At 43.9% G+C, this 14,599-nt stretch overlaps 1 protein-coding gene across 1 annotated transcript in view; it reads left to right on the forward strand.

Moving 5' to 3' along the window:
- Nucleotides 1–14,599, forward strand: part of FAM193B (family with sequence similarity 193 member B) — a 198,626-nt gene that overhangs the window by 18,468 nt on the left and 165,559 nt on the right. The window contains exons 2-5 of the mRNA XM_085618326.1: nucleotides 4,755–4,994; nucleotides 8,126–8,348; nucleotides 9,960–10,160; nucleotides 12,872–13,304. Coding sequence (XP_085474452.1) covers nucleotides 4,755–4,994; nucleotides 8,126–8,348; nucleotides 9,960–10,160; nucleotides 12,872–13,304 — 1,097 coding nt within the window. The remainder of the gene's footprint in view (nucleotides 1–4,754; nucleotides 4,995–8,125; nucleotides 8,349–9,959; nucleotides 10,161–12,871; nucleotides 13,305–14,599) is intronic.

Here is a 14,599-nt window from a genome sequence, read left to right on the forward strand (position 1 = left end):
TGCCCACCACTCTCCTGGGGCCCGCAGTGTTCGCACTCTGAAACAGCCTCTGCGCTTTAGGATGTTCTATCTCTGCCGCCGGGGCCCAGCCTTAGTTAAGCAGCAGCTGCTATTCCTTCTCACCTCCTTATCTTGCGGCAACTCCGTTATTTTAAGTCAGCAGACCACAGGGCGCTAGTCTTGCTCCACCGATCCTCCCCTATGATTGCTCGCCGCGTGTTGAGGTGCCTGTCAGAACCCCTCTATACTAACTCCTGGCCAATGGTGCTCACTTATTCCCCCAGGAAGGCACTATGTCCGTATGTTGGCTCCCCGCAGGGTTTTTGGCCTGTGTTGGTAATTGTGGCTGGGCGCGCCATGGCCGCGCCGCTCTTTTGCATGCGGGGGCTTCTGCAGCTCACCTTGATCAGTTGCTGCGCTCTCGTTGCGTTCCAGCTGAGGGAGAGGTGTTGGATCTCTTCCGCTGCGCTCCACTCTGCGGTCCGTACCAGTCGCTGCTCCGCCTCCGCTGGTACCTCAAGCGCTCCTTCTCTGCGTTTTCACTAACGTTGATGGTGTCGCGGCCAGCAGATCCTACGTGGCTCACCTCCTCGCCGCCGTGTGCCGGATCTTCCTGTCGACGCTCTCCCGCACGTACAGTGACGCCGCTACGCCTCGCGTGCACTGCAGTACGGGGATTTACGGCCCAACTCGACTCACTCTTCTCTGCTCCAGTACATCGGCCAGAGTGGGTCTCGAGGGGTCAAATCTTTGTCCGCGGAGTACGGCACTATTCCGATTCGTGGCAATTTATTCTTGGCGCTTGGTAGGTGGCAGTCTGTACGGATAATTCACGGATCTTCGATCGGCTCGGAGGAGCCCCAGACTCAGGCGGCCATTCCTGTTTCGAGCCAAGCTCCGCCCCCAGTTCTTGAGGTCATTTATGGTGTATTATTTTTGCATATCAACACTGAAAATTTGTGCAGAAGTTTGTTTGTTGATGGGTCATTTGGCTGGTTTGAGTGGGGTTGTATGGATGATGTGGAGACAGGTTGTGTATTGAAGAGTGGATGAGTCAATGTGTGCATGAATTGCAGGATGAGTATATTCATGTACGGATACGTTGGGTGTAGAAGTGAATTTCTGAGAATCGGGTGGGTAAAGTATTGTAGATGGCTGACCAATGTGAATGTTTTCTATATTACATTTGTGTCTGGTGTTTTGCAACAGAGGAGCAGATGGTTTAAGAGGATGGATTAGTATCAGAGTGTAAGTGGCTTGGAGAGAGTGTGGATAATAGGTTAGTTGATGGGTGGGTGAATCGTTGCATGGATTGGTTGAATGTTGGCTTGATGGTTAAGTAAATTGACTTGGGGTAAGGCAGTGGTCTTGAAACTCTTTAATGCTGCCCTCCCCCAGAGAAACAAAATGAAGAAAAAAAATCCTTGGGGCACCCCCTCAATTTTTCTAATAAACTGGCAACGTTTAAATATGTCTAGGCTTATTTAAAAACTGCAGTTAAGTTCTGTTAATGTTTTAAAAATTCAATCAAATACATGGTTGCCAAACATACTATTCTGGTCATGCAGGCCTTACTAACTTATAATAGTATCCACAGTGTGATTATCAGAAATGAGGGTGGGGGTTTTGAAGAATATGTTGGGTCCCTTCTTTTTTTACACATTTTCTCGCAGCCAGGATATAAAGGACAAGAGATGTTAGTGATTGCGCATTACAGAGCAGCTTACCCATCCCCCTCTTTCCCCTGGGGATCACTTGAAGCCTCTCCGTTTGAACACCCCCAGTGTAAGGGAAGGCTTCTAAATGAATAATTTGTATTTGGATGAAAGTATGTGACTGCGTAAATGAATATGTAATACTCATGGATTGATATCTTGACAGCTGTTTCTGTGGGTTCGGATGATCTTGGTGTGTTAATGTGCATTTTTAGTGTAGATGGAGGGATGGACAGGAGTATGTGGATGTATATAGATAGATGCATGGATGTATTGGTGGTCTTGGATGAGGGCATATAGATAACAATCAACATCTACTAATGTGGGCGTGAAAGACAATATGAACAGAGCTTAATTCTACTTGCAGGATCAACTCACTATCAGTCTTCTAGGCAGAGACTGATTGCACCCTATGGAAAGGTCTGCAGAAGTGCTTGTCCAACGAGCTCTGGCTCTGCATAGGTTCTGGTCTATTGGGAGCGCTCCTGTGTATGCTGCAAACCTCTACCTGCTGGGCTATATGATCTAGGGCCAGATGTATTGAATGTTTTTACCCATTCTGTGTCTATGGGAAAATGTGTTCGTACAAACGACCTCTAGTGACTAAGGGGCTGATTCTCATAGGAATTTGACAATAGTGGATTCACTTAGGAACACAACTGCCCTCGTTAATAGTGTAGATTCTCATTCCTTATTCACATAATTTGGAATGTTAGGGCTTTGGTTTGATATATATTTAATTTATCTCATGAAAATGTTTGCTAGAATGAAAAAAATTCTTCATTGAGCAAGTCTGCCCCCTGGGATGAGCTTGTTGGCATTCAATAATAGGCCTACTTCTAAAAGTCGGTGAACGGCTACAAACTCATACGTTTGTATATTTGCCAAACATTTGCTAAGGAGTTTCCCACATTAATATTGATACAGATTTACTTGTATTAATGTGCATGGGGGCTTCTGTTTTCATGGTGGTATGCCTCCAAAATTGGCGTGAGATATTTCTTCACATTGCACACATTTATTGGCTTCAACCGTATCTGTTGCTGAGGTTTAGAATTATTGGCCTTTGCGCTCGACCTTGTTTATAAATGTGCTTCAAACTCTATTGGTTCATTACCTGTTTTTTGATTTATAATTATTTTTTTTCATGTTCAGGTGGGATATGCCGAGAGAGGCATAGGGGAAGTTGACTGATTTTTGACCTTCACCAACCATGTGTGCAGTAATGATCACCGTAAAGAGCGAGTCAGTGGTTGGATCATTTGAAGGCTTTTATGTTCCAGTGAGTGGCGAGGGGCATATTTATTTGATAAGGAGTGTCTTTTTATGCTCACTGTAATATTTACAGCAGATAGGATTCAGTACCCTTTCTTGACATCTTAACCTCACCCTAAGAACTCATCTCCTGATGCGTTCCATGATTGATTAAAGTAAAATGGTATGGATAAGTGTTAACCATCTCCTGTTCGACAGACAGAAAACAGGGTTCCTTTGTCCAATGTGATGTTTTTAGTTTTGGAACCCCCATTCTTGCCATTGTCTCTTGGACCAAAACCTGCACTGCCCACCAGCGTGAAAAATAAAGATGTTAAAAAAAAATAATAATTTGTGTATCAACTTAACGCAGCGATAAAGACTTATTTTCAAGTTCCCTCATTCTGTATCTATTCACTTTTTCTCTCAAGGTTCGCATTATAAGCGCTTTTTAGCTCCTTGCTTCTTGACTACTATCTTGGTCCTCCTGACTACTTAGTTCACAAGTTTTAACTGTTTCAAAATTACCCCGTGAAATAGGTATTAAGACTTGAAATGAGACCAATTAACTCAGGCACTGGCCTCCTTACACTGGTTTCCAGTGAACTCTTGAATTCTATCCAAGTCAGTGCGCCTGGTGCATAAAATAAATGTTTTCTTACTATGCTATGTTCATTTCCTGTTTCAGTTTATATTCGCCTACCCGCTCAGTCAGTGTGAAGAACAAACTCCTCGTTTCCAAAGTGCCTCTCCCAACTTTTAGTGTCTGTGCTTTTTCGGTAACAGTGTCCCGGTAGTACAATTCTCTAACTTTACATCTTAGTAATGTTTCTGATCTTTATAAATCAGCAAGGCGCAACAGCCATGACTTTTTAGACTACATGTTTAGCCTTTCATTCTCGCGTCTGCTTTTTCTTTGAAGATTCTTCCTGTATGAGTTAGTTTTACAGCATCATGGTATACCTGATAAATATCATGCTATATTAAACACCCAAACTAAACTAAAGGCCTTTAAATAGAAAGACCTAAGTTGAGGACTGGAATCTATCCCCTCGCCAGGTCACCGATCGTGCTATACACATCTTGGTGGACACAAGAAGCTTATTCTAAAAGCATGGCTGGCGACCCAAGAGCCTCCCAATAGCAGCTTATAAAGGTGTAAAATAAATTGTATATGCATAATTGTGAGAGAAAATCCAGTAGGTTAAGTCTGCAAACACAGGCAACTTTAAATATGCAATAATATGATCTTTATCAATTTCAAAATATTTATATTATCGTACATTTGAGTTCTGAGATGTTGTGTTTTTTTTTTTTTTGCATTTTCTTGACTGAAACGAGCTATGTTGTGATAGCAGTTTGTGTTGATCTGTAAGGGTCATTGGAAGGACAGTTGCAAACATTACATATGTGATGTGCTTGTGAGTGGGGTGTGTGTGGGTATGTAGAATGATCCTAATGATTTGGTTACTTTAGCTGCTTTTGTACGCAGATACTGTTCAAAGCTAGGCTAGTTGAGTTGATGCATTGTAAATGTTCCACTGTTAGGTTATAATCTTTACAAAATAGATTTGGGAGTCTCGCGTAATGATTATACCAATTTACAGTTTTACATTCCTACTGGTAGCTCTGAGGTGTGGGCGGGGTGTCTTTAGGGTAAAAGTCAATCGGTGTCTAAGGGGACCGGTTCCTGAAAACATATCGCGACCCTGCCACTTACTGTTGGATTTGGATTACTGTTGGATTTGGATTACTGTCTTTAAAGTGCACCCTTCTGTACTGCAGGTGCTCCCCGCCGTTCACCAGTCAGTGCAGACATGCTGCCTTCTTTGTCACAGAGAGCGCAAGGACTGTTCTGGGGTGCCTCTCAATGGGCTTGTTTCTCCAGGGGACAAGTTGCCTTCTGAGTTTGTTCCCTCTCTGGCTCAGAACCTTTTGGGGGAGATGCCACTATGGATCTGCAGAAGCTGCCGGAAGAGTGTGGAGGAGGAAGAAAGGCGAGCGATGCAAGAACAGGCACTGGCAGTGAGTACTTTCTATATATTTTAATAGTGACCAGGGTATGTCCAGAATTTGGACTGTAATAGCCTGCAGCATTAATACCTTAGAAATACAATTGAAAATTGAAAGGGCTGTTGCAGTGCTCTTTACTGTTTGCCGATATCTTCACCCTCCTACTCCTATCCTTCTCCGCCATAGAAAAATGCAATTTTTCCTTGAAACGTTGCCTGTCAGTTTTACTGAGTACAGATCCCCAACATGCAAATGTCATTGTTTCTTATGAGTAATATTTGGCCTCGCCTCCTCACTGCATCCAATTAAGTATATGGATAACCAGGCAATTATCAAAGATTCAGTTGATACTCTGTTGCCTCATGAGGGCAGCCAAAGCACTGTGTCCATGCTTGCAAGTCATGCAAATGTGTGCTTTAGAATTAGTTTTTAGGTCTCGCCTAGCGATTCAGCGCAAAGCGCTGCTCGCTATACGAGATCTATTGTTGTCGACTTGGGTCGGAAGGAGAACAGGACATGTGCACGCGTTCGGCAAGGCCTGGACAGGAGATGTGCATGCGTATGGTGCGAACAGGCGTTGTGATAACGCCGCAAACCGTACGCGTGCACATCTCCTGTCTGTTGAACTTCGGAACAGACAGTTGGATGTGCGCGCGTATGGTGCGAGCAGGAGTTGTAATAACGCTGCAAGCCGTACGCGTGCACATCCAACTGTCTGTTCCGTAGTTTAACAGACAGAAGATGTGCACGCGTACGGCTCGCGGCGTTATCACAACTCCTGCTCGCACCATACGCGTGCACATCTCCTGTCCAGGCGCGGCACGCTTACATCAGCCGGTGGCCACGTACAGCATGCCTCTTTAACCACCTGCAGGCTCCCGCTCAACCCCACTCACCGGCTCTTGTGGGAACTCTGCGCTGCTCCCCGGTCTATGGCTTGCCAGTGCGGGGTGGGCTCCCGCATCGCTTCTCCTACACGCGGGCTGCAACACGTGGGGCTCCCTCAGCTCACGGGAGCCCCGGACACTTTCGGCCGCGTGCTCCATGCCTTGCCCATGTCCCAGGCAAGGTTGCCTGACTTCCGGGTCACGCTGAGAGCGGCCCGGAAAAGGCTTCCAGAACAGTTCAGGCTGCGGCGGCGAACCGCAGGGCTGAGCTCCCGACCTCATCAATAAAACACCAATAAGGGGTAGGCTCCCTCAACTTAAAATATTAAGCGGGGTGTGCACTAAAACCTACAATGCAGCATTCTGCTAAAAGGTAATGACAGCTTTGCCATTTCAGACACCAATTGCCAATTCAGGAACCCACCCTGCCTCAGCATGTGAACCCATTGTCCCCAAAAGGATAACCGTCTTTTAATCTTGGCAATGTGGTCTCACTCCTGCATACAAACTCTCACTGAGCAACGCTCTCCAGCTTTCCTACACCATCTTGATGCAGAAGTGCCTATATTCACCAATGTCTTTCTGGAAAATGTATTTATCTGCATTCAATTCTTGGTTTGTTAGCAAAGGGGACCGGGAAGGGGGGGGGCAGTGGTACGACAGGACTCTCTCTCCCAGACTGGCCCTCCACATCAAAGTCAATCCTGTTCTAAGAGTGTAACTGCTAACACAAAATCCTCCTAAAGCCATGGTGTGTGCCCTTCTCTGAATAAACATTTTCAGGTCAAGCCTGGGCAGCGCATGCACTGCTCTGCAAGCCATGCTATATTGGAGTATGGAATAGAAGCCCCGCCGACTCTCCGCCTATATTTGTCATTGTCCTTTTGTAAATGCTGGCTTCTGATTCATTAATAGGCTTGTTAGTGTCTCCTGTCTTCATTCGTAACCTTCCATGAGGAATGCCCCTTTTACTTTGGTGGTTACACAGAGAGTCTTTTTTTAGTCTGTAAGACCTGTTTTATTTAAATAGTTTCTCCTGCTGCAGGCACAACATGTTTTCCTTCAACATTCAGTGCGTCATGCGCGCATTCACTTTCTAAGCAGCCTGGGACAATAGCGGCCGCTTCTTTCAATAGGTCTCCCATTTATAAGAGTTTGAGCTATTGGCATTGTACATGACAATGCCGTTTATTTATGATTTAACTATCAAAACATATAAATAAAAGACATTGTCATTTACAGTGCCAATAGCTTAAACGCTCGCAAATGCGAGGCCTGTTGCATTGCAAATGCTTGTTTGTTGTTGCTTCAAATGTATGTGCAAAAATTGTCCTTGACTGAAACACTTTCAGAGAAGAGTGACAAAAGTTTATTTTCTTTATCCCTTGCGTGACAGACTATTATTTGTTCACGTATTGTTTTCCTCTCAGTGGTATCTTCAGTGAAAACTTAATTTTCTTTTCCATGTTTGCTGCAATTCCTCAATTTCCATACTGCCATGTCACGAGTTCCATTTCACTAGAGAGAAATGCAGACTTGTTTGTGGAGTTGATATTATTAATAGCATTAGGCCGCTTTTATTTCATGGTGGCTGATGTGCAGAGATTTTGTCTTAGAAACTTAGTGACTGAAACATAAGACTGCAGACAATGGTGTGCTTCTCTGACACTGAAGAGCTCATTATGTACCGTAGTGCAAGACCACTCACCTGTCAGTTCAATAAATCAAAAGCAAACCACGAAAAACAACCTTGGACGAACGACACTCCCTTGTTGAGGCACGCCACTTGATGCCACCGTAAAGGTACTAGACCCACTCCTCACTTTATAGGTGAATAATTTGTTTGCTGCTGCCATCTCTGCAGGAACTAAACTGCGCACTTGTTGCTGCACTGCTTTACAATATTGGGGTATTTTTTTGTCCTAATAGTTTTGTTTTGGAATTCAGTTCTGTGCTTGCTGACTCTACCACTTTCCATATCAGTAGGTAGAGGAAAGCTGGTTTAAAAGCACTTGTATTTAGTATTTCCTGCCCATGTCCTCCAAGAAGCCTACATCGTCATCTGTTGGGTGGTGATTCTTCTGGTTCCACCACTTCAGTCTTCCTCTAGTGCAGAAATGCAACCATTTCCCCTTGTGTTTGTCTGGGCATCTCTCAGAAACCTAGATAAAGCAATGCCTTCTACCAGAACCTTTACTACTTGACACCAATATTAGTGTTCGAATTGCTGAACTCTTCCTTTTATTCTTCCTGCAGGTGTCGCTTTCTCACACGTCCTGCAAATCCCAAACTTGTGGTTCTCATTCCTCATCTTCCTCATCGTCATCCTCCTCTTCGTGCCATGGGAACTCTGGTGACTGGGATCCCAGCTCTTTTCTGTCTGCTCACAAACTCTCGGGTCTCTGGAACTCTCAACACCCCAACGGTCACATGCAGGACGGCTCCCTTGCGGTTCTTCCAGATCCAGTTGCAGGACATGGTGAGTACTCTAGCAGAAAAGAGCTGATTATCTTTGAAACAAACATAAACTGAACCCAAAGTGTATCCTCTTGGTCCAAATCCAGGCCATTCACTGTTGGCAGAGTGGCGTTTGTCCCCTGCAAGGGAGCGCCCAGTCATTGAAAGTCTTTGTCTGCCACCATCTGAGCTGCTGTGTAATACTTTTTGACACCCCATATCAACCCATTTGATTCCTAGGGTACATATAATAGGTTTAGGCTGACCAGATGCTACACTTTCAGGCTTTATGCTAAGTAGACTTTGATCTTATCTAAAGAACTTTCCATTGGGTTGCCTGCCACTTGGGCTGCCTGCCACTTAGTGTATAGTCTCGACAAAAGACTATCACTAAGGGTTTGTATAACTTACAAACTCCAGACATGGGCTCGGACACATATCGACACTTTAGGCTACAAAAGTCTCTTGGGGTCTCTTCACAGATGTCCAGTGATTCTTTCAGTTATTAAATAATTTCAATTTTTCACCTTGGATGGAGTTTTCCATCGTGGGATCATCACTGTTCTTCATGAACACTGAATCGCTCCAACTGTGTTAGATTCCAGAACAAACTGTTCCTGCTTGTAAAAATGTGTTATGGGATGAGTATTGTAAGAAAAAAACAAAAAAAAGATGTTGGTATGTAATGCTGAATTGGCAGTCAACTTTTTTGGCCTACTTGTCTGTGCTAGGTAGAGAAGTGAAGCCGCTAATCGCAAGCATAGTTTATTTAGAAACTGATTTTTTCTTTTTTTTATAGCCTACAGTAACATCCGATTTCCATTTAAGATGGAGCATTTCAATTGTCCCACCCCAAAATCCTACCTGCCTATCTTGTCTCCATTCTTGATTTTATGCTTCCTGTAATAGGAGTTAGGGGGCTGTGCTTTCTTTTCCATTCACCGTTCTTAAGGCCAGTGCTGCTATCATGATGGAGCAGGGAAAGATTTCTTTGAAATCCTGTTTCTCCGCGAGATTTATAAACAGGCGAGCTACCTCTCGTAATTCATATAAATGAGCACATGTGACCTTAAGAATAGACTTGGGTGATTTTGTTTCTTTAGCATCCTAATGCCTCATCTATTATACCGGTCAGTTAACACAGTAAAGTTCTCCTAAATTTGAAGGTCAGCCATGGGGCTTGGAGACCCAGTGTATTTTTCTTTGTAATGTTCTTCTGAGAGTCTGATCATGTTTTTTCTACTTCTCTTTAAAAATAAAGGGGGGAAAAAAAAGTTGAGCGGTGGTTGCCTCTGGTTTTTCAGTTTAATTTGTTACCTATGAAAAAAGAAATGTGCTGATTTGTTAAATAGTGGTTTCTATTGGAAAGTGGTTTGGATTCATCACACAGGCGGAGCTATTCAGAATTTCTGATTTTAGGAAAGGTACCCATGATGGAGAGCTGGTATTCACAGTAAGTAACTTCCATTTTCAAGCATTCAGCTATAGGCTCCAACATTTTTCCGTTTCCTTACATAAAAGGTTATCTAGAGTGCTAGACAGTCAAACTAATCCTCAAGTTTCACCTATCACTTTTTGCTTTTCTCTCTGGTTGGTGTGGAAATGGTCTGACTAAGTTGTTCCTCTTTTTAAGATGAGCGATGCCTGAACATGTCCATGGACTGTAGCAGTGCAGCTCTGAATGCCGCAAACATGAAGATGTGTCCATACAGCCCTCTTGCCTGCCAGGGGAACGGTGTGTCTGTGCCAGGGTCACCTCTTCCTACCTCACACGACTTCTGTAAAACTAGCCCCAAGCAGTTCAAGAGCATGTGCCGTAGGCCGACTCCACCAGGTGAGCCAAATCATTTTCTGGTAGTCTTACTAGTTTGAAGGCAGGGGTAAGACAGTAAGACTGATTACGGGTTTGAGGAAAGCATGAAAAGTTGGGGCATAGTGAACAGGAAGCGCTTTGGAGCAAATATTTGTTTACAACTGGGGCTCAGTGAGCAGGTTATCAACACTGTTGTGTCCAAAGGTCTCAACTACCATGTGAGTAAGCAAATATGCTTTTGTGATTATGAGCAGTGTTGTCCAAATGGAAGTACTAGATGGATGAGTTATCAGAACTCTGTGTGCTGTGAGCAGGCAAGTATCTGATGTTGGATATCAAAATCCTCTGTGGGAGGGATCCCCGGTAGCATCCTCCAATTACACGTCAAATGAAATTCTTTTTGTTGTACTGTGCATATATGTTTAAAGCTATGATGGCATGGTGCATTTGCGGATACCAATACAAGTCAGCAACATACGACCAGGAACCCAGTCCTTGTTTTGCTCTCCACTCATGTGGGTAAATGTATCTCAAATATAATGGATCTCCTCTTAAAATCTGCTGTATTATAAAGCATTACCTTTTCAAACCCAACTCAAACTGTATGATCGCTTAAAAATAGAAGTAATTTTAGTATTACCTATTTGTGGTTTATCTGACATCAATTACTACTTAATACAGTGATGGGCTCACTATGAATACCTATCACAAACTTTGGGTTATTACCAGGGTCAGTTAACTGAAAACTGCCCAGTGTGTTTTTCTAAATTAAATCTCGCTTTACATAATGTTAATCAGTGTTAGTTCAGTAAAACTAGTCTTGGTGAGATCCTCATTACAAAAATGTTTATGATAAATTTGTTGACATTATTTTCAGCCAGGAATTTTTTTTGTTTTTTTTACAACACTTTTGTTTTTCAGTGAGAACTGCATAGAATTACAGTTTACAAACATGTGTCAGTAGTCCTGTCGTGACTTGCAAAAACTGTGAGCAAACCATGCATCTTGGTATATCTGCTGCATATGGACTGCTCCTCTCCTTGACATTCTAGCTTACCCAGTCTTGGCCATCAATTAGGACAAGGGTCCCCAAATTTTATCTGAATTCCTTTGATCCCTTCGGGCTTTGCATACCAGCATCTCCATAGTTGCACAAATGTTCATCCTATTGACCCTTTCTGCCACACTAGGAGGGTGTCTATCTTGCCAGTGTCGTGCAATATCTCTTTGCCACTAAATAACCAATAACAATCAGCGCTCGGGTACTCCATAGGCCCCTGAAGGTCCTCGATAATGCCCCACAGGATTATTTTGGGTTCTAGAGTAAGTCCTCTGACAGTAACAGTAACTCTATTGAGGGCTCTGTTGATGTCTAACAGTAGTTGCTGAGGGTCGGGCACTCCCAGACCATGTGTAAGAATGTTCCCGGCGCAGTCTTGCATCAGGGACAGTTGCTTCTGCCAGCGTGGCCCGTCCACCATAGGCAGGACAGTGCATAGTAGAATTTGTAGAGCATTATGAACTTGAGGCAAAAGCGTAAAGATATGCTCGATATCCGGGGTGCCATTTTTGCATCTACCCAGTCATCATCGAGGATCCCTATGTATGCCTCCCAGCTAGCTTAGAATGGTCAGGGTGTGTTTATCAGTTGTTTGTATTACCTGGAAATGCCTCCTGTGCCCAAGGGTTCTAGTGTTAAGTGGAATTTGAGGGAGTTGTAGTTGGTACCATAATGAGTGCATCCCAGTACGTGTCGAGGGCATGTCGGAGTTGTAGAATTGCAAAGGATGGAATTCTGTGGTGAGCTTTTGGACAGACCTAACATGGCTTCCTGCCCAGACATCCTCTAGGGTAGGGATACCGATTAGGTCCCAGCCCATGAATCCAGAGATGCTGAGCAAGGAAATGATTGATGGAATGCTGAATAAATCAAACATTCACCCCTAGTCAAGAGATCTGGGTTAAATCTATTGTTGTTTTACTCACCATGCCTCCACTATTTGAACCCAGCCATATGCAAATGAGTCTAGACCCTGCTCCTCCTAGGAACAGTCCAGCCCAAACTGCCAAGTGAGGTCCTCTCTGGGCTGGGAACAAGCATCCTGGGACCAGTTTTGGATATCACCCCTCATCAGCCAGGCTAGCTTGAATCCAGTGGCACAGCGAACAAGGGACCCACGTCTGGGCATACCCATCCCACTTAGGGCAAAAAATGCTGCGCCTGGCAGTTCGGGCTGGACTGTTCCTACGGGGAGTTGGGTCAAGACTGATTTGCATATGGCTGGGTCTAAACTGGAATCTCCGGTGGGCCCAGAGTTCGAAGCAAGTTGAAAGGTAGAGGTACTGAGGATTTTTGACCAAGGCATTTTTAGCATGCCGGTTGAGGTGTTGTCCTGAGTATAGCGAGTTTAGGGTGGCCTTCTGTTGTGAGTGGCATTGTTTATCCCTGAGCAGAGCAGTGTATGTCATAACCAGGACAGAAAGCGGTATCAGTGTTGTGAGCACAATGGTGGAGACAGTGTTGGGAATGGTAGAGCATGAGCATGCCACATAAAGTTAGTTTTATGAACTCAACCGTGGTGCTGTATTATAAGAAATGAATTGGGAATGGGATTTTGGATGAATAATGATGTGGGGATGAGGAACTTGGATGGAAATGTGGGACTGAACAGATGGCTTGATGTGTCCTTGAACATTCATCATGATTTTTTTCTCATCTGATATTGCTGCAGGTGAAGCTTTTCACTCTTCAAAACACCACCAGCATACAGACCTCACAGCCCCTCCAAACAGCCCGACAGACCTCTCCTCTCAGCCTGTGCCGCTTACGCCAACGCAACAAATGCCTGCTCACCCGGGACCACTTGGAACTCCCCCTCCTGTCCATCACCACCATCATCATCACCACCCGCCAAGCCAGACGCCACCACCCTTTTCTACATCGGCCCCCAATCCTCATACTCCGGTGCCTCCTGCTACATCTCCACCTGTGCCTCACAAGCCAGGGTCTTGCAAGAACCCTCATCTGCCTGCCAACCCTCTGCCTGCAGTGAAGATGACACCACCACTGCCACCTCTCACTGGTTGCACCCATTCCTGCAATGGGCACTGTGGCAGCACCGGCATGGCACAATTAGCACCACATCCAGTGTCTGGCTCCAACAGGTGAGCAATATCTTCAAGTGATGAAATGTGGAGGAGCTCTGCTGTTAATTTTCTAGTGGAAGTTATTTGAGTGATAGTTAACTGTCCAGAATAGATTGAGTGACTGGGAGGAACCAAAGAAGCTCTCCCATTATTGTCCACTAGGGTGAAGAAGTACTCCACAAGGAGGTGCAAGTTAGAAAAACCTTCTCAAATTAACTTTCACTGGTGTGATGTCAGTGCATTTCTAAGTGTTTTGTTATGTGCACATATACACACCTCCTTAGTTTATTTTGAGAAGGTTTTTCTAACTTGTATGTATCCGAAGCCTGATCTCCGTTTCATTCAGGTAAAACTTAAAGTATACATGGTCTGGATTAAGAATTTTAAATTTGCAACGAAAGTTGGGGAACTATTCAAGATCACCAGGAATATATATTTTAGTAGGTCTCCTTCCTACTGCCTCGCCATCTCATCTTTTTATACTTATATTTTCATCTCTGGTTGCTGCAGCCTTCTGATTGGGTTCAGGCACATGTTCTTGGTGTAAAGGTATACACTATTTCCTTCTGTTAATTGCTATTACTGCCAATTTTCATCTGTTTGTTATAAATATGGGAAGCATAGTGAAGGACAGGTTATCCTTACAACATTTAAAATTGTGTGGTTCATACCGTATTCTCCAGCCAAGTCGTTCAACAGGAATGTATGATCTGCTTTGTAAAATGTAATGTGATATCTAATCTATAACCTTTTGAAAAGGAAGATCAGAATTCAATTTGCCACATAGGGTAGCCTGGAAGGACCAATTATGAAGTTAGAGTTCTGTTACACTGTTTAAGATAGCAGTTAGTATTTGTGTTTTGCTTATATATGGCTAAAGTGCTTCCCAATAGGATCCACATTTCTCTCTGGATTAGCACTTATTTAAGACTTGCTCTTCTGTCCAGCAGCCACTTTAAATAACTTTTATAAAAAGCACAGGAAGTGAGAGTGTAGTTGCTTCAGGGCGTGGCAGAATCACAATTGATCTTGAATAAAACTACAAAAAGCCCTACTGCATTTATACTTACTGTTGCCCTTACTGTGTGGATGTTGTATGTCAAGAGTTGACTGAGGTTGTGTTATTTGAAGCTTTCTGGGACATATTGAGAGGGATGATTGTGGTGCCGAGATTTTCCCCACCATGTTGAATTTGAGATATTTTCATAGCTTTGATCTCACAACATGCGTCCTAAAATAGAAAGTGTATGTAAAGCCAGGGAGTTTTATTAGCTTTTATTTGTGGTTTACCACCACTAATGAAGCGGCCTACT

This window comes from Triturus cristatus, chromosome 7 (assembly GCF_964204655.1).
Source record: "Triturus cristatus chromosome 7, aTriCri1.1, whole genome shotgun sequence".
NCBI classification, from domain to species: Eukaryota; Metazoa; Chordata; class Amphibia; order Caudata; family Salamandridae; genus Triturus; species Triturus cristatus.